The sequence below is a fragment of the Dermacentor albipictus genome, chromosome 1 (genome assembly GCF_038994185.2).
Source record: "Dermacentor albipictus isolate Rhodes 1998 colony chromosome 1, USDA_Dalb.pri_finalv2, whole genome shotgun sequence".
NCBI lineage: Eukaryota > Metazoa > Arthropoda > Arachnida > Ixodida > Ixodidae > Dermacentor > Dermacentor albipictus.
In genome coordinates, this window is record NC_091821.1 from 322,457,469 (window position 1) to 322,476,300 (window position 18,832).

General features: G+C 42.4%; 1 protein-coding gene across 2 annotated transcripts in view; it reads right to left on the reverse strand.

The window, feature by feature from the left end:
- LOC135919417 (unconventional myosin-IXb-like) overlaps positions 1-18,832 on the reverse strand; it is an 80,969-nt gene that overhangs the window by 27,030 nt on the left and 35,107 nt on the right. For both annotated transcript variants that reach the window (XM_065453240.1, XM_065453239.1), the window contains exons 23-28: positions 13,636-13,785; positions 9,697-9,875; positions 7,756-7,875; positions 6,993-7,191; positions 6,323-6,403; positions 5,018-5,216 (exon numbers count right to left, since the gene is read on the reverse strand). In XM_065453240.1, coding sequence (XP_065309312.1) covers positions 5,018-5,216; positions 6,323-6,403; positions 6,993-7,191; positions 7,756-7,875; positions 9,697-9,875; positions 13,636-13,785 — 928 coding nt within the window. The remainder of the gene's footprint in view (positions 1-5,017; positions 5,217-6,322; positions 6,404-6,992; positions 7,192-7,755; positions 7,876-9,696; positions 9,876-13,635; positions 13,786-18,832) is intronic.

Sequence of the window (18,832 nt, forward strand, 5' to 3'; positions counted from 1 at the left end):
GTGTTTATTTTATTCAAAAATAAAACGGAAGGGATGGGTTAGTAAAATGCACAGCAAATAAACTATTGACACGTGTACTTGTTTATCTTTATCGGGCAACCACGTTTCACTGCCTAACAAATGTTATCGCACAGCGCCGGATGCACCTGGATGTATCGGAAGTTTGTGGAATGTTGTTGATGGTTCCATCCGCTGTCTGTCATTGAACATTGTGTAATCTGATTGGTTGTGTGCGCGACGCGAGTCGTGTAGAACTTTGTGGAAGACACGCAAGTCCCAGCGATTACTCTGGAACATTCGACGACTGATGTATGAAAGCCGACGCGCTTGATCCGCTGATCAGATTTTGACAAACGCCAACTTTGTTCACTGCTGTCACTGTTGTTTAAGTGTAGCCTGTTTTTGTGGATACAGGATCGCCCAATAAAAGTTAGTTTCGTCTTTTACAGTACTGCTACTGTGTTCTTTATACGTCACTATCGTGTGACACTATCTTTGAAAAAAATGGTAAAGCCCATTGCAAATCGAGTCGAAGATTTTCACATACAAATAAAAGGAGATGCATACACAAGCAATTATTTTCAAGTACGAGCTATTTCTATCAACTGATAGCAAGCTCATTGGTTTGAGCTCCAAACTCTCTGTCAGCAGCTGGGAAGTCAAACTCAACTGTCCTGACATACTCTCGGCACGCGCACAACGCCTCAGTGTTTAATTTCACTGCTTTAAAGAGCTTATTTTGGTTTGAGTGAGAGACATCTGCATCTCGGCGTCAGCCAACACTTTGTTTCTTGAGCTAAAGCTCCTTCAAATAAGCAGTGGCCCACCCCCTTCTCTGTTCATTCCTCATTGCGTTGGTCCTTTGTGTTATCCTCCTTCCGGCCAGCATTTGCCCCGCAGACCATTTGAAGCATCCTCTTAGTCTGTTATACAGTAAACGTCCAATTTTTCGGTCTTTCTAGGGGCCGCGAAAACGTCTGATGCCCTTTCAAATCTGCTGCCCTTTCTCAAGTTTCAGTGGTCCAAAATGGACCTCGATGAATTCAATTCCCTTAAAACTACAATTTAGAATGACCAACACGTTTCAGAGCAGCACCATAAAAGCATGCCTTTGTAGCAGTGGTTGCCTTGGTGTTTCGCGGAGCTGACACAGTGGTGCTGAAGGCTGAGCCGATCACTGCATCGCCTGACCATTGAAGGTGCCCTATGGCTGTCAGCTGATCTGAGTGTGTGAGTGCCGGTTTGAGGTGGTGAGATAATTAAAATAGCAGCGGTGGTGGCTTTGATTAATGCCGTTTCGGATCTGCAGTTACGGAAAAAAGCTCGGAAAATCTGACAGCAAAGGGTTCTTGCATTTGAAATTTCAGACGTTCCTATACATTGACTCTCTGGGGTATGTGGCGGTGCCGCGAAGCCATCCGAACTATCGGGCATGTCCAAAAATCTGCCATCGACTGTACACTGCAAACTCCTCCAGCCGACAACACAGCATCCAAGTCAATTCGTTACGATTCCTCTCTTACTCAGGCGAGCATTAGCACCACCTTTGTGCCCTTTTCAATAAAATTACAGCTTATTTTCCCTGATAGAAGCAGAAATTCCCTGAATTTTCCCGGAGTATTTCCAGACTACTCAAAATCCCTGAGAATTCCCAGTTTTACCTGTTGGTAGACATCCTGGATGCATATAAAGGGTCTAACATGCACATGTTTAAATAGTTAATCATTCATGAGATGTCACAACCTAACTGTAATAAAAATATGGCCTTCAATTTCTTTATGTATGTATGTACCCACCCCCTATGTAATACCCCTTCAATGGGGCCTTTAAGGAAATAAAATGAAAATGAAAATGAAACTCTGAGCATTCCTAAGTGTGAGTCAGTTTCTGCAGAATTTGATACACTTGCCATAACTAACAACCATCGCAAAGTGGTCTGTGGTTCTATCTATCGTTCTCCTTCTTCTGATCCTCCCAGCTTTCTCACTGAACTGTCAGTCATACTACATCACCTGTTTAGAGAAAATAAAAATATTTTAATTCTAGGTGATATTAACATGAACATATTAGAAGATTCTCACACTCTGACAAAAGAATACCTCCACTGCATCTATAGCTATGGCTACCACTGTCTTATAACTGACCCTAGACACTATCCATAAAGTTGTTCACAGTTCACAGTGACCACATTTATCTCCAATTTCACAATACCTGTTCAAGTTGGTGTTACTGAAACAGATATTACGGACCATTACCCTATATTTCTGTCAACTGTCAAATCTATTTCCCAAGTAAATAAATTGCACTTAAGAACCAATTTTGATAACAACAAGCACATTAAAATTATTGAAGAGGCCAACTGGTTGCAAGTTCTTGAAGCTATAGATCCTGAAGTTGCATTAACGAAAGTTACCCCCATTATTAACACTGCTGTGAGATCATGCACTACCGTCCCATTATCACCCATTATTAGCACCATTATCATGCTCCCCATTGCCCCTGGCTATCATATTCTCTGTTATGTCATTTAAGAAAAAAGGACAACCGAGACAAAAAAAAAACAAGTGCCAGCCTCTCAACATGTGCCTTAAAGCACAATATAAGCATTATTCAAACACGTTATCCACACTTCTTAAATATGCAAAGCACAGCTATTATGAAGACCAAATTCAATAATGCAGTAATAATACTTTAAGAAAATGGCAGTTGGTAAATGAGTTCTTAAATAATTCTGATTCACATGACCCTATTACATCACTATCTATATATGGCGCAATCATAACATCCCCGAATAAGATAGCTAATGCCTTCAGTGATTACTCTTCGGCAGATACTACCCTCCCTGACAGCCCTGATTTTTCTCCTTCCTTCGCCTGTCGACCACAATCTTTTTTTCTATAACCCACTAACCCTGAAGTAATTGAATCCGTCATTTTAGGTCTAAAATAAACTATCCCTGGCCTGGACAACATCTCTGCAAAACACATAAAATTACTTTGTTCTACAATCTCACCCTTTTTAAGCCACATATTTACTTTACTTTCAGTTCTGGTGCTTTTCCTGACCAACTCAAGGTTGTGAAGGCCAAACTCAAGGTTGCGAAGGCCATACTTGTCTATAAGAAAGGTGTCCAATCTTTATCTGAAAATTACCGTTCGATTTCTGTTCTTCCCTTCCTTGACAAAGTTCTAGAGAAATTGATAAAACAAGATTACACAAGTACTTACAAGTAATTATCTGAAATTATCATGAAATTTAACATACTAACTCCTTCTCAGTTTAGATTCCATTCAGGGTTGTCTACTGACGCTGCCATTGTATGTTTCACGGATAATATTAAATCTTACATTGATGATGACGACATTTCAGCTTCTTTGTTTTTATATTTTTCTGGGGCTTTTGATTCTACTGACCATAACATTCTTTTTTTGAAACTTCAGAGTTGGGCCAGCGCTAACACTGCTGAAAAGCTTTTAATAGACGGCAGCTTGTTGTTGTTGATGATTGTTTTTCTAAACCCTACCCTCATATATTATTAAAGGTGTTATCCAAGGATTTATTTTAGGGCACCTTTTCTTCTCAACCTATATTATGACTTGCCTTCCTGCCTTTCTCGCTCTAAGTGTATTTTATATGCAGTGTATTTTATATGTTGTTGTTGATGATTGTTTTTCTAATCCCTCATATATTATTAAAGGTGTTATCCAAGGATTTATTTTAGGGCACCTTTTCTTCTCAACCTATATTAATGACTTGCCTTCCTTCCTTTCTCGCTCTAAGTGTATTTTATATGCAGGCAACACCACCATCTTTGCTGACAGCCTTGATCTTGATGTTTTAATTTCTGATTTAAATTCAGATTTAAATTCCCTAGTGCAGTGGTGTGCAGCAAAGCGGCTATCAATAAACCTTCTAAATCATTTTTTATGCTTTTTCATTCACTAAACAGGAAAACCATGTCTCCTTGTTTTTTCATCAACAACCAGGCTCTTACTTCATCTGATCATGTTACTTTTCTTGGAGTCATTGTTGACACCCATCTTCGGTTTCCTAAACACATTTGATCAGTCCGCATTAGAATATATTTTGGCATACGTACCCTACTTAAAACCAGGTTCTACTTCCGCCTCCATGTATTCACAACACTATACTACGCGTTTATACACGGCCATGCAAACTATTGCATCTCATCATGGGGTCATACATATTCCGTTCACCTCTCCCCATTTATTAAACTCCAGAAACAAGCAGTTCGCATTATCAAATTCCCTCTATGGTTTTCACCTTCCTTTTTCATTTTTGTTGATCTTAATAGCTTAGCTTTGTCCAGCCTTTATTTTTATAATATAGGAATTACATCCGTTAAAATTTATAACTATGACCTCACTTTAGACATTTTCCCACAATATGTGCTCTCTAAACCTAATTCTACTCACTTCACTACCCATCGTAACTTGCTCACGCCTAGTATCCATACTAATAATGGTAGATCCATGTTACTTTTTTCTTCAGTAATGTTTTGGAATAGTTTACACACTTATATGAAATCTGTATCTTCCTTACAAATGTTTAAGAAAAGCCTGAAACAACTTCTGTTTATGAACTATACATAATCCATCTACCAGTGAACATTATTGATGCACTTATGCATGTATTTTTCTTTTGTAATATATATGCTCTCTTTCCTTTGCTTTGCTTTTTTACTTTGTAGTTTTACTCGTTTTACTTGCATAAGAGGTCCCACCAATGGTGAATAAACCTTGGGACCTCCTTCTGTATATGCACAACTCTGTATAATTCCTAATGTACGTAACAAACTTGAATTGAAAAGAAAAAGGAAAAAGAACAAAAAAAAAGCACAGTATCTTTCTGTACCCTGCTCCCATCAGAATGCAGTCACTGCAGCTGGTAACCACCAGACCCATGACCTACTGCTCAGCAGTGCAATGCCATAGCCAATGAGCCACAGTGATGGGTACGATATGTGTTATTACCATAATTATCTGGATATACTCACCCTCAGAACGAAGTGACAGGGCATCTTCTCCACCCGATTCGTCCGTGTCGTCCCTATTCTCCTTCTTGTCCTTCTTGCTGCCGATGAAGGTCTTCAGGTGCTTGCGTGCTTTGTGCAGAGGACCCTTCATCTCTTCCTTCACCAAGCCGAGATTGCTGTCCTCTTGAACGTTATTTTGCTGGCTAGACCCGGATGGGCTCTGAGAGAGAATGGCGACACCAAAATTGGAGGTCTGGTCTCTCTGATGCAAGCTTCTGTGATAACCACTAGACAAAGTGCAGCACTTTTCCTAACGCAAGGAGAGAATGCTTCATTGTAACAAAAAAAAAAAATGCTGTAAAAGCAAAGTGACCAGGCCTAAGATGGACATGTCTCCCTAAGAAAAGCATAGCCCTACTGTATTGATTACACTGTAGTACTCTGTCCAAGTTTCACAGACCCAAGCTGTGTCAAGCACATCAGAATTTTAAAAGATTTTCGATAATGTCATTCAAACTTCATCCTGAGAGAGCACACAACATAAACTGTATTAAGGCAAAATATTAAGATCATTTCTTAAAATAAATAACTCTCAAAGGCTTATATTTCTCTTACCATCAATTTTTTTTTTTTTAATATCAGTTTAACCCTCTCACCCTCTCAGAAATGATTGAATTTTGACATTTTTAGGGGCTGGTGGTCAGGCCAAGCATGCAGGTACCAGCAAGGACTACGGTGCAATGTAAATGAGAGTATTGCAGTGGTACCTCAAGAGAACATTCAAAGTATAAAAAGCAGGCACTGTAGATTCCCAAAATCTCATGCACAGGATGCATTATGGGGTTTAGTGTGCCAAAACCACAATTTGATTATGAGGCACACCATAGTGCGGGAATTCCGCATTAATTTTGACCACCAGGGGATCTTTAACGTGCCCCCTATGCATGGGACATGGGCACTTTTGCATTTAGTCCCAATCAAAATACGGCTACCGCGGCTGGGATTTGATTCCACAGTCTTGTCCTTAGCAGGGCAACACCATAGCGGCTAAGCCACCACAGCGGGTAGCTGCTGCATTACCAAAGGAAGTTTCCAAAGATGCTGTATTAACAAAAAAATGCACACTATTAAAGGAATAGTGGAACTGTGCAATAACAGCCTACATAACTGAGTGTACAGCAATAAAATGGTGCTTGGCAGCTTTCTGTGAATTACATGAGGTAAATTATCTGCGACTGGCCCTATGCTCAACTTTTTCTAGAACTTTCTTAAAAAAAGAAAGTTGCCATGAAGTGATAAGAAATTTGGCATTGGTGGCCCCTTTACCCTTTTCTTCTGTTGTTCAGGAACTTCCTTGTTGAACGAGTTGTCCGGAGTTATTTCTGAAAGGCATTTTCTGACGGGTACCTGAAATGGAAGAGCAACCCATCACGATACCGAACTACCACTTTTTCTGCAGAAGAATGTCACAATAATAGCACAGCCACAAATATTTGTTGTGCGTACCACATGAGCACAACCGATTGTTCACTACGCTGTTTTGGCAGTCACGTGCATCCTTCAGAGCCCAACGCATTGACAATTCACTGCAGTCAACCTTCTGCATATGTCACCAGTAGCACAACATGAGTAATGGAAATGTCATGGACTATCCACACAGCAAAGAGACCTGCATTGCTGAGTCATCACAACAGACAACTGGCTGAGCCAGGAGGGGCACTGCCCACTGAAAGGCCACCTAACAAGGTCACCTAAAACAGCTTAGGTAACTACAATATTGAAAAGCAAGACACATTAATCAGCCCTCTAGATATCCCAAATGACTTTCCTTTTCTTTTGTTTTTAACAAACCTTCTTGTCTGTTTCAGTATTGAGTGTGTTAGGAAGATTCTCCACATTATTTGCATGGAGCTGATAAAATACCTTGAGTAAGCAGGTAAGCACTTAAATCGTTCTGCATACCCAATGCGAGAGTGTGTCAAGTGGAAATGCCCACCTTTTCCTTGCCCTTCAGTGGGAGGTTGCTGGCCTCACTTGTGCTCAGCTTGTGGATCAGGTTCTTCTTCTCCCTGAAGGTGCCTTCCCCACGCATCATCACAGAGCCTTCAGCTCCGGGAGATAGTGGTGGCGAGGCCAAGCCGTTGCCACCACCTTCTGATGCCACACTCTCATTTTCGGAATCCTCGTGTGTACTCCTGGGCATCACAGAGCATGTCCAAAGCACACAGTTATAACGAATGTCTACTAAATGTTCACACCTCCACATTATGTTCATGACTCATGACCACATGCAGACAAAGGACATTTAGAGAAACGGAAGACATAGATCTGTGCATCATAAATTCAATGAAAAGAAAACATCCACCAAGTTTGATTTCCACACCTTGATTTGTCATGTAATAACCATAGTTTACAGTTAAAAGTGAAAATCCCATTTTTGTTCTCCAAACTTTTTGTCATGTAACACTGGCATTTTAAAGCTAACTGCTTTAGAGATATCAATTCCAGGCCACTTATTTCATGCACCAGTAAATGTCATACAGTTCAATCAACCTTGCAAACTATATTCTCAGCCAGGCGCTCAATCACTCTAACATAGCTCATACTAAGAGCCACAATCATCAATACCCATTAAAACTTGCAAGCACGACGGGGTCATGTTCTTGTTGAATTTTCTTTTATCTTCTCCCTCTTTCTTTTTGTGGAGGGAAAGGTCACATTCAAAGTGTCATGCACATCAAAAGAAAAGCGGGACGCACTCTTCTGAGTCGATGGAACGACGTAGCAGTTGTTCAACACCTGCAATGCCATTGGGAAGCAGGGCCTCCTTCTGTCCTCGGAAGGCTGAGACTCGGCGCTGCTGCTGACTGTTGGCCAGCCTGAATTCCAAGAAGAGGGCATTCAATCTCGCACCTTCTATGCATTCGAGTTAGAACACTGATAGAAGATACACGGATTGCACAGACTACCATAGTTATTTGATTATAATGCTGTCAGGATTATAACACAAGGGTGCAGTCGAGGAATACAAAAAAGAAAAAGCACACATATTAATATAAAACGATACACAGTAGCCAATATATTAGTCAGACTCCGCATTATAAAAAAATGAATTTACTAGGAAAAAGAAAATGTCTTTACTCTGCAAGTAACCAAGCAAGCTCATGAATACAGTGCTGTATTCACATGTTTGCATGCGACTACGTCCATCTGTATTTTAGCCATTCTAATGCTGTCACTGTAGACAGGAAAAAGTATGGTCAGTAACTACACCAAATTTTCATTTCCTGGGAACTTAACAGAAGTCATTAGTTTTCTGTCAGCCAGATGACCAGTGGTTTCTTCGAAAATTTCATTGTCTGGTACTTCCCTCGCTTCATTGTGGCCTTCATTGGCACAGATAACAAGGCTGGAGCTAGATGATTCTGAGCAACAAAAATTCATAACAGAAGACAACAAAGTTGCCCAAGACCAGGTCACTATTAATCAGATTACGGAAGTAAATTCAGATACATAGGAAATGTATGGCGTAGCATATGCAAATGTGCATGCTTGCCAGCCTCAGCTTAGCTTGGCTTGTCGTTATGGCTTGGCCAAAAAATACTTTGTTTCAGGGATAAGGATAAGAAATTTTTGGGGAAAGAAACCTCACTTCATATTCGGATAGACATAGCAAATGTCTACACAGCTTAAAAAACAACAAATGGTTCTAGATAAAGAGAAAAATATGTGGCTACCAGTCATCTATCCTAGCACAGTCGAACCTAAATACATCGAACCCACATATAACGAATTAATGTGCATATCGAACAGCTGCAAAATACCCCCCAAAATTTATGCATAATATCTTTATTTTACGAAAGGGAAAAATTGTCATCCACCCGAATGTAGCACAAAGCTACGAAGGAAGCCCACACAGGTTTCTCAGAAAGAAAGCCTCACAGCTGAATAAAAATTCATCCTCGTCCGGGATTCAAACCCGGGACCAACGGTTTTCCAGGGTGGTCACTCTACCATCCGAGCTAACCAAAAAATTAGCAGACCGAAGCACAAGGACGAATTATTTGACAACTCTAAGCACAGGGACACAGAGTATGGCAAATCAGTTCTGCGTCATCCCGCAAGGTGGAGTATCATGAAAGGAAAAAATTGTCATCCGCCTGAATTTAGAACGAAGCTACAAAGGAAGCCCATACGGGCTTCTGAGAAAGAAAGCCTCGCAGCTGAAGAAAAATTTGTCCTAGTCTGGGATTCGAAACCGGAACCAACGCCGGGACGGGTGGATGACAATACCAGGACGGACCAATACCGGAACGGGTAAATGAAAATTTTTTCCTTTCATGATACTTACTCGACCTTGTGGGATTCCACAGAACTGATTTGTTATTTATATTTTATATACTGAATTACCTAAATAGTGAACTTTTTTTTTCCTCTCAAATTCAATATATCCGGGTTCGACTGTAGTTTTTTTTATCCTGAATGGCAGTACTACTAATCCATCCGTTCTGATTATTCCTCTTGAAATTGAGAAACAGAACTGAGCATATTGCAAGAAAAAAAAGAAGGATGTACAGACACGTGTGCTCAAATATGAGTGTTTGTCAGACAGACCTCGCATTCTGCCTCATCTTATCCTGTACTCCATGCTGTTCCTAGTTTTCAAGAAGCTGCCTCAAAGTGCACAGTGTCTCCATCACCTTCTCCTGAACAGGTATCCCCTGCAGGAAGCCTGGAATGCCACAATAGAGTGATGCAGCTGGTGGACTCTTCGAGTGTTCCTGTATCGGCGCCAGCTTCGTTGCACCACAATGGCCGCCTCATGCTGCGCCCTCTCCAGTGCCAAGCGCCTTCTCAGCAGGTAGCCCCTCGCGTGACACTGAGGAAAGGGGTAGGAAAAAGGCAACAGAGCAGCTGCATTCAACTTATCCCACTTTTCTGAAAATCTTTACAGGTAGTGCAGCTGTTTCTAAAGAGTGCCACAATAAGCAATGCTCCAAGAAAGAGGTCATAAATGATGAATGCACTAGGGATCCCTTGAACACCCATAGGCATATTTACTGGGCGGGAGGGCACTTTCAGAAGTGGAGAGGCAAATTATGCTATTTGGTCCCTCCCCCGCCTTTGAAAGCACGTGCTTAGGGCTGCACGATGGCAAATTCAACAAAACAACTGAGGCCAAATTTTCTTAATGAATGCACTAGCCATGTAAGTAATGCTTTTCTTTATTACATATCCGCAGTATGGGCAGCTAGGATTGTCTTTCGTGCCTCACCGTGAAGAGCTGCGGCCGACATGAAACAGGGCAGCGTGCATAAGGTGTGCCATAAATGTTGGCATTGCAGAAAAGGCTAACACTGGGCAGTTCCCGTCATAGCAAACTTCATGTAGCACTTCTGGCATAATGCACAGTTTGTTGGGACTGCCTAATCATGTTTGAAAACACAAAATTAGCTTGCTGTATTCAACCTCATGACAAGGGAGAAGGGGAGGTTCAGATAAAGCGTTATAATTAGTCACGACCAAAGATGGCGTGCTTTATGGCATGAAATTGCAGAATGATCAAATACCAGTACTATTGGATATATGTACATAAATATTCAATAGGTTTGGTATTTCATAATCCTACCATTTCATGCCATATACATTTATTAGTTCCAGTATTTGATCATCCAACAATTTCATGCCATAAGGATACCATCAACGTCCAACTACTTGGACTCCTTAGGGGCCGTGAAAATGTCCGAAAAGTCGGGCAGTCCCCCCAAAAAATGTATGCATGCCTTTTACTGCCCCCAAGGGCTCAAATCGTCACGGGCACGTCCGAAATAGCTCTGAAGGCCTGCCAGTGCAATTATTAGGTGTATCAGTGCTCCTACTAGGACAAGAGACAGCGGGTGCACGCGTGTATAATTAAGGAATACCGACCAAGCCCAGTAACAATTGCCCCTTCCCACTCTTGGTGTGCTTACCCCGCAATACTTCGTGTATGCTTCATGGCGTAATACTGCTGTATTGAGGCATAGCTGACTTTTGGAAACCGGTATTATGCAACTCATCGTGCTTTCAGATCTTCAAAGCCCTTAGCGAGGATCACAAAGGCGGAGTCCCCCTAGCTAACAGCGGCTAATTCTTTCAAAGAAAAACACAGCGCCGGAAAGTCGCTTGTTGGCGAACGTCGAGGCAGGTAGACCTAGCATGCCACGGTGGTGGCTATGGCTTTCGGCGCATATGCATGTAAGAAAGCGCCTGTTTGAGGCGGCGAGATAATTAAAATGGCAGCGGTGGTGGCTTCTATAACGCCGTTCCGGACCTGTGGTCATGGAAAAAATTCAGGAAATTCAGATGGCGAAGGATTTTTCCACAAGGCATCCAAATTACTGGGAATGACCAAAAGACCGGTTGCTGACTTGTGTGCGTGTTTGCACGCACACGTAATTATTCCGGTATTTCATCATACAACAATTTCTATGCTGTAAGGCATGCCATCGTTGGCTGCGGCTGATTATAATAATTTATCCAGCACACCACCCCCCTCCCCCCCTCCCCCTCCCATCATCAAACTACATATATATGTTGAGAGGCTGTTGAATTTAATTGTAATCACCACTTATCACAGATATGTTGGCGAAAATTACCTTCAGGAATGGCAACAGTTGGGCGAGTTGGCGACCAATCATTTTGGCAGTGGTCCTGTGCTGTCTTTCTGCTTTCTTGTGTCATATATTTGCTTTTTTGTGCGTCAAACATTAAAGGCACTGACAACTGGCCACAATGTTTTGTGAGACGTTGATGGAAATTAAATGATCATGATTTATAGTGACAGAATCCAGCATGCTGTTCGCAATTTAAGTGTGAATTATAATTGTAAATTGGCAAAGATAGTCTCAAAAACCAGTAAGTGGCGAGACCTGGCAGTGAGATCTTGGTACTTCTGAAGTATTCTATGAGATTACTGTACATAAGTCAGCTGTTATTAAGCAAATCATAATTATTGCTTAAAATTGCAGTTGCTACAGTATCAGACACTCGAACATTACTCTATGCTTCGGAAATCAAGAACACAGGCATGGCTACAGAAACACGCTGAACTCCGTATGACGTGTAAAGGCGTCATTTCGTTGTCAATGCAATTGGTACTATGTTGACTGGTTAAATACCAAAGCAGTTGGACAAGAAACCATGAAAACATGTAGCTATTATTGCAAAAATCATTTAACAATTTGGAAAACGTGAATAATAGGGACATATATTTGATAAACAAAATCATATTTTGTTACAGCACGGCCACACTTGTCTGCCTCCCACTAATGCCAGCGCATAATCGCTATCGCGCTGACCTATCACCGTTTCTAGCATGCTTCCAGTGGACGACTATATCCTCACTGCAGATTGAAAAATTCCAATAAAAATATGTTCCACAACATTTTCCACATTAGCACTTCATCATTAGACGCTCTGACCGGTAAGCTTTCCATTGCACTAAAATATATGGTACCATGAAAATTGGTTGTCAGCCCCTTTAACAAAAAAAAGAAAAAAATTGTCGAATGTGGAAAGCCTTTACAACACAGCCTTGAATTTTTTCTATCGATATGTGGCACTTCTGATGTCTGTCCATTTTACTTTGGGGCTGTTTGAACATGAGAGTTACACTAGCACATGTTCCCTGGCAGAAGCAAAAGTGGAGATTTCCTACTATGAGGAAGTGGTGGCTACTTTATCGGTGGGATATACCAAAAGTTTGAACAGTGTAGGCTACTTATGTGCTTCAAAAATATTTACTACACACCTGCTTTTTCCTTAACTTTTATGTGCCACAGAAGACATTTAATCGTTTTTCCTGATTTCCTAGCATAACATAACAGCATAACATAAAAAAGCAAGCAAGAGTCTTCATGCCCTTTTGCTTAACATTACTCGTTTTGTGGGGATGCGCAACCCTCGCGCCTCCCCTGATGTTTTTCCCGCATAGCGCCTCTCCTGTACTCCCGCTTCGCCGCGTGGCCTGCGTGACGCCCGCGCGGTTGATGTGGTTGAAGCGCAGTGCGAGAGATGGCGCGAGTGTTGCGCTGCTAACGCCGCGAGGTTACTTGGGTGCGGGAGGGGCAAGGCGCTCTCTCTTTGGGTTGGAGACAGCTAGCAGCACGGACGTGCCGCGCGTGCAGCGACCCTCTTTCCCGGCGGGTCGGCAAACAGCGCGGACATTCCGCGCGCGGCGATCGATGCTTCTGTGAGACCGCCTCGCGTGGCCGCCTTCGAACGCACCACGATTCGCGTGACTATACACGCGAACGACCAGGCGTTGGGATCCAGCACGGAGCGAACATATTCGCTCGCGAGGACGCGGTGAGTCGGACTTCTAGATTTGTTGCGCGCCCATCAGCATGTTTTGTGGATAGCAACTCGGCTAGCAGGCATTGATGTATGAAAGGTGCAATAAATGCCCTTGTGATTGTTTGCACTACTGTGTTGTCGTTCCTTTGTCCCAAGAGTACGGTGTGAGAATCCCACATCAGACCCCACAGTTTCTAGATTCTTCTCTTTTCATACGGTGCCTCTCAAAAGAAAAATCAGTTAGTTTATACAACACAATGCTGACACTAATTGACGACGTGACCAAAGCCATTGAAAAATACCTGTAGCCTGACGACCGCAGAACGCAGCATACGGAAATGCCTACGCTGCAGCCAGGCTCTGATGTAGCGCTGCACTGTGATAATGCGCTGAAGAATCTGGAGATGCAGCAGCTCATCAAGCTTCAGTTTCTCGCTCTCACGCAGGAACACCTGCATCAACATCCAGAGTGCATGCAGCAACATCAGAAAGAGATAACACAGGGAAAGTTCCAAGAGCAGTGTCACAAAGCTTAACCTCAGGAGCACTTATCTTTCATTACTGATTTATTTATTTAAAGACAACATTGAAATTGCCTTAGGGGACATGGTGAAGGCCAAATACATGGGAACTGAGAAGCTGTTCGGCTCAGCATCCACTGCATCAAATTTGTTGAGGTTAGTTGGATTTGAAAGAAAACTGATTTACTAACAGTAGGGAGTACACTATTGCTTTAGGCCATTAATATGTCTACAGAAATTGTTAAAAATTATAATATTTAAGGAAACAAGCATTACACTTACAACTCTAACTAGAAAACAGAAAGCTATACCATAGTTCTGTTTTGCATCTACTGACACATCTAAAGCGGACAAAATTGATTTATTATACAGCCCTCTGAAATATACCACTAATTTGCGAGGAGCACTTTCACAAAACTCTCACAAACATAGTAACATTTGTACACATGTTACATGCTCATCCATCAAATTTGTCCACATTAGATGCTTTAAGAGATGCAGTTTACAGAACTGCAATATCTCTTAAATCAAACACATTTCATTCAAATCAATTCAGCAGCTGTGATCTGTGTAGTACAGTTAAACCTCGATATAACAAAATTCTCAATAAAGCCCTTAACTTTTCATAACCTCTTGGCCATAGAACACAATGTGATTAGTACCTAAATATAACAAAGTGTGCTTGTATGCAATTTCAATATAACGAAATTTCCCTTCTGCAGCAAAGGAATGCCGAGACAATAAATGGAAATTTCTGCGGCCATGGATGGCCAAATGATTGAATTACAAGCGGCTGCTTGCAAATGTACCTCTCAAATTGCGCACAGCGCGACAAGAGCGACCACCTAAGTAAAACTGCACCATGTTCCGTATAAAGTCAAAGTGCAATAAGATCCTATCGCGCCCTGCGCACTTTGTGGTGCTTTAGATGCGAGTGAAAGTGTGAAGGGAGAGAAAGAAAGATGGTGGCTTCACGCAGAAGTCCCGCCACCCCACGCAACCATATGGAAAGATGGGGAGGAGAGCAAGCTTGCGGTAACGCGATCAAGTGCCCAAAAGGGGCGGGGGCGGAGGGGGGTAAGTTGACGCACGTCGTGATTTCTGGCGCATGTCTTGGCCATGGCTGCGAGTGGCTGTAAGCACGGCTGAGCATATACGTAACCATGCAGCCTGTTTTAGTGATAATCTGCAGCATGTACAAAGAGTGGGCTTGCCGAGTTGGCATGGCACCATGTAAGCTGTCTTTCCACGCCTTTAGTATTGAAGGTAGCGCAATCTCGAGTTTCAGTGACCCATTGGAGCAAGAGGCATTCACTCCCCATTGCCGGCACTTTTCATGATAGCATTGTCCCAGTGCAGGTGACGCTATCAGCCACTGGGGCGGAGTGCATTCAAAGGCGTGGCTGGCTTTGCTTAATTTGTACCGCCTATGTAAAAATATCGTTGACATCGCATGAAACCATATTATTTATAGCTGACTCTCGAATTCATCAAAATGAATTGTTTTATCATTCAAATTTGCTTATTTTATTACTGAATAATTCGGAAAATTCTGTGGCCTCTTTTCATGTAAGGAAGTTTGATCGGTGACTTTACTTATTTGCATAAAAGATCAAATTTCATTACAATGAAATTTTGATATAACAAAGCAAATTTCTGATTTTACCTACTTCATTATGTCGAGGTTTAACGGTATTTCTGTGTTTCACATGTTTCTGTGTTTCACAGTGAAATCTCTTTGCTATGAACCCCACATTAACGAATTTATCAAATTTATTAATATTTTAAGAATCCCCGCCAGGTTGCCTATATTTTCAATGTAAAAAGATTTCAGAACTACGAATTTCAATACAGCGCATATTTCAGAATAACACACGTAGTTTATTTTCCCCTTTATAGCTGAGGAACATCAGTGTTACGAATTTGGCTAAAAGTAACAGCACCGCAACTCTCACGTGAAACAGAAACCGCAAGTGCAGTAGCTGTCATCATCATGTCGCAGTAGCTGTCACGGTAGCTATCATCATCACCATGTCGTTTACCAACTGCTTCACAATAAACTTTACCAAGAACTTCACAACAAAGGTTTGGTGATGTTCGCGTGCCATCCAGCGATGAATGCAGCTAGCAACGGCGCCAAGAAGAAGCAAAAGCAGGTTTCACTACAGGACAAATGGACTTATTGTAAGAAATCAATGCAAGGAAAAAGCAAATCGTTGTGTGCAGACAGCGTGGCACTGTCCCATTGACCGTCACGACCATTTTGAAAGACCGAGACAAGATTGTCAAGCTTCATCGGGAATCGCAACTTGCTCCTACGAGAAAGCAGCTGCGACTGGGAAACTTTCAAAATGTGGACCAAGCTGTTCTCATGTGGTTCAAAGATGCTGGACTGCAAAACGTTCCCATGTCTGGCCCAATGATACAAGAAAAAGCCTGCGAATTTGCCAATGCACTTGAAATAACTGGGTTTGACGCCAGTGCGGGCTAGCTTTTTAGTTTCCGCCAAAGGAACAGAATAACTTGCAGGTAGTCTCAGGCGAGGAAAAGGCTGCTGACAGAGAAGGCGTGGATTCCTGGTGCAATGATTGTTTTCTAGAGGTGGCTGAATCGTACTCTGAAGACAATATTTTCAATGCGGATGAGACCACGTTTTATCAGCCCCTGCCAGACCGGGCAATGCACTTCAAAAGGCAGCAGTGCAAAAGAGGGAAGAAGTCGCATCTTCATGTGACAATCCTGCACTGCTGCAATGCAACAGGCACGAAGAAAATTAAACTGCTCGACACCAGCCAGCACGCGAAACCTCGCTGCATGAAAAACGTCATGTCTTACCGTACGACTACCACGCCAACAAACGAGTCTGGATGACCAGAGAACTCTTTTCCGTGTGGCTCATCAAACTCGACGACCAAATGAGGAGGGATGACTGAAGAATTCTACTGGTTGTCAACAACTGCTCTGCTCACATTGTGAATGTTCGCTTTATGCACATTCGCTTGGAGTTTCTGCTATCAAACAACATGTTCTTGATACAACCCCTAGACCAGAGCATTATAAAGAGTGTGAAAGCAGAACTTCATAATCGCCTTGTGCAGCGGTTGATTATCAACCTCTGCCTAAAGCAGCCAACTGCAATCAATATTCGTCAGGCAGTGGAAATGCTCACAGGTGCTTGGTGGAGTTCACCATTAGCAACTGCTTGCAAAAAGCAGGGCTTGTCAAAGTGCCTGTGCAGCTTGAAGATGACCTGGAGGTGACCGACAACAATCCAGGAGACCTGTGGACCAAAGTTGTGGAACTGCTGCCCGTCGTCTCTTTCTTCGAGGACTACGTGGAGAGAGATAGCGCAGCACTAACGGCAGCGGACCTGACAACCTTAGAGATTGTTCACTGGGTTCACGACGTCTCCAGCGACGATGATTACCTGAAGGAAGACGACTTTGGGTCACCAAACACAGAAGATGAGATCGTGTCGAACATTGATATTTTAGTGCACATGAACAAAGTCTGCATTTTTATCGCTCGGTGCAATGATGTACCCGACGAGGTATTGCACAAAGTGGAAGATGTAGACGCATTCCTAATCAGCGTGCGTGCTGCACATGCCAGATCACTGATTTCTTCAAATAGAGCAGCTTTAAAGTGAGTGAAACATTTTCATTCGAGAGCATGCTTGTCTGCAAGCGTGTCTACTGCCAAGGTACGACATTTCCATCCTAGGTTTGTCCACTGGCTTATAACTGCAAGTTTTTCATTACAACAATATTTCAAAATGACGAATATTTTCGGCAGTCCCGAATGATTCGTTACATCGAGATTTAACTGTATACAGCCTACCCTCATTAACTTGGAACTCTGATATCTTGAAATATTGGTTAAGCCCAATTTTTTTTCCCCCAATATCTTAACCCTCAAGTTTTTCAGTTTGGTGCCAGACTCAGTACATCTCCAAATGTCAACTTTGAAAATAACAGTAGCAAGGCAATGGGGTAGCGTCGGCACTGTCATCTGCACTCTCTCTTTATGCAGCAGCAGCTCATTAGCCAAGCCAGACACCACACTGAGCCGTGCTCCCCACCTATCTTTCCCTCTTCTATTTATCAATTCTCGCATGCACTTGCTGGGTTGCTCACTGCCACCTTGTTGTGGCGTCACATGGCAGCTATGAACTGGGACTCAGCATTTTTATTGCGATAGCAATTGATATGGACACTTGAAGTGAATTTTCGCTGTTACCGTCGCCGTGTGGGGTCCGCACATACTCTGTAGATATATGTATGCTATATACGCCTATCTATGACGTATATACGCATTATATTGCTACACTATTCAATCACTACTGTCGCTCATAACAGGTCTTGCATTCTTGACTATATTATCCCTCATAATTTTGAGAATAGCGGCCCATAAACAAATGTAACGAAATATTCACAGCGCACGCCTTTTCTCTTAAACCTTATCAGACTATTAAATAATAAAAGTGCGAAACAATGTCACTGTGCAAACCTGAAAGTGGTGTAATTTTACTGGCACAGCTCTTTTAGTGGGCAGCATAGTGCCACCTGTGCCATTTCACTACGGGCCCTACACGACGTGTTAAAGATTTTAAGGGTGCCAGAAATTTTGGTGCACCCACGTATGTCGTATCCACGTCAGTCAGACCTGCGTATAGCTAAAATGCTGTCCGAGGCGTTCAAGCACAATGCTAAACTTTGCTATCGCAGTCAGTGCTTCGCCCATTGGATGAAACTCCCAATTTTATTTTTCTTTCCTGCCATTGACACATCAAAACAGTCACAGTGTATTAATCGTGACCTTTGGCAAGATAATTGGCCCTTTTTCGGCAGGCTCAATCAGCCCACGCGCTGGGGTAAAAAGAAGCCAGCATGCGAGCCCACAACATTTTAGTGAGATTGCAACTTGACAAGGACGCCTGCTTCATGTCTGCACGACCGATGAGGCACAAATGCCGCGT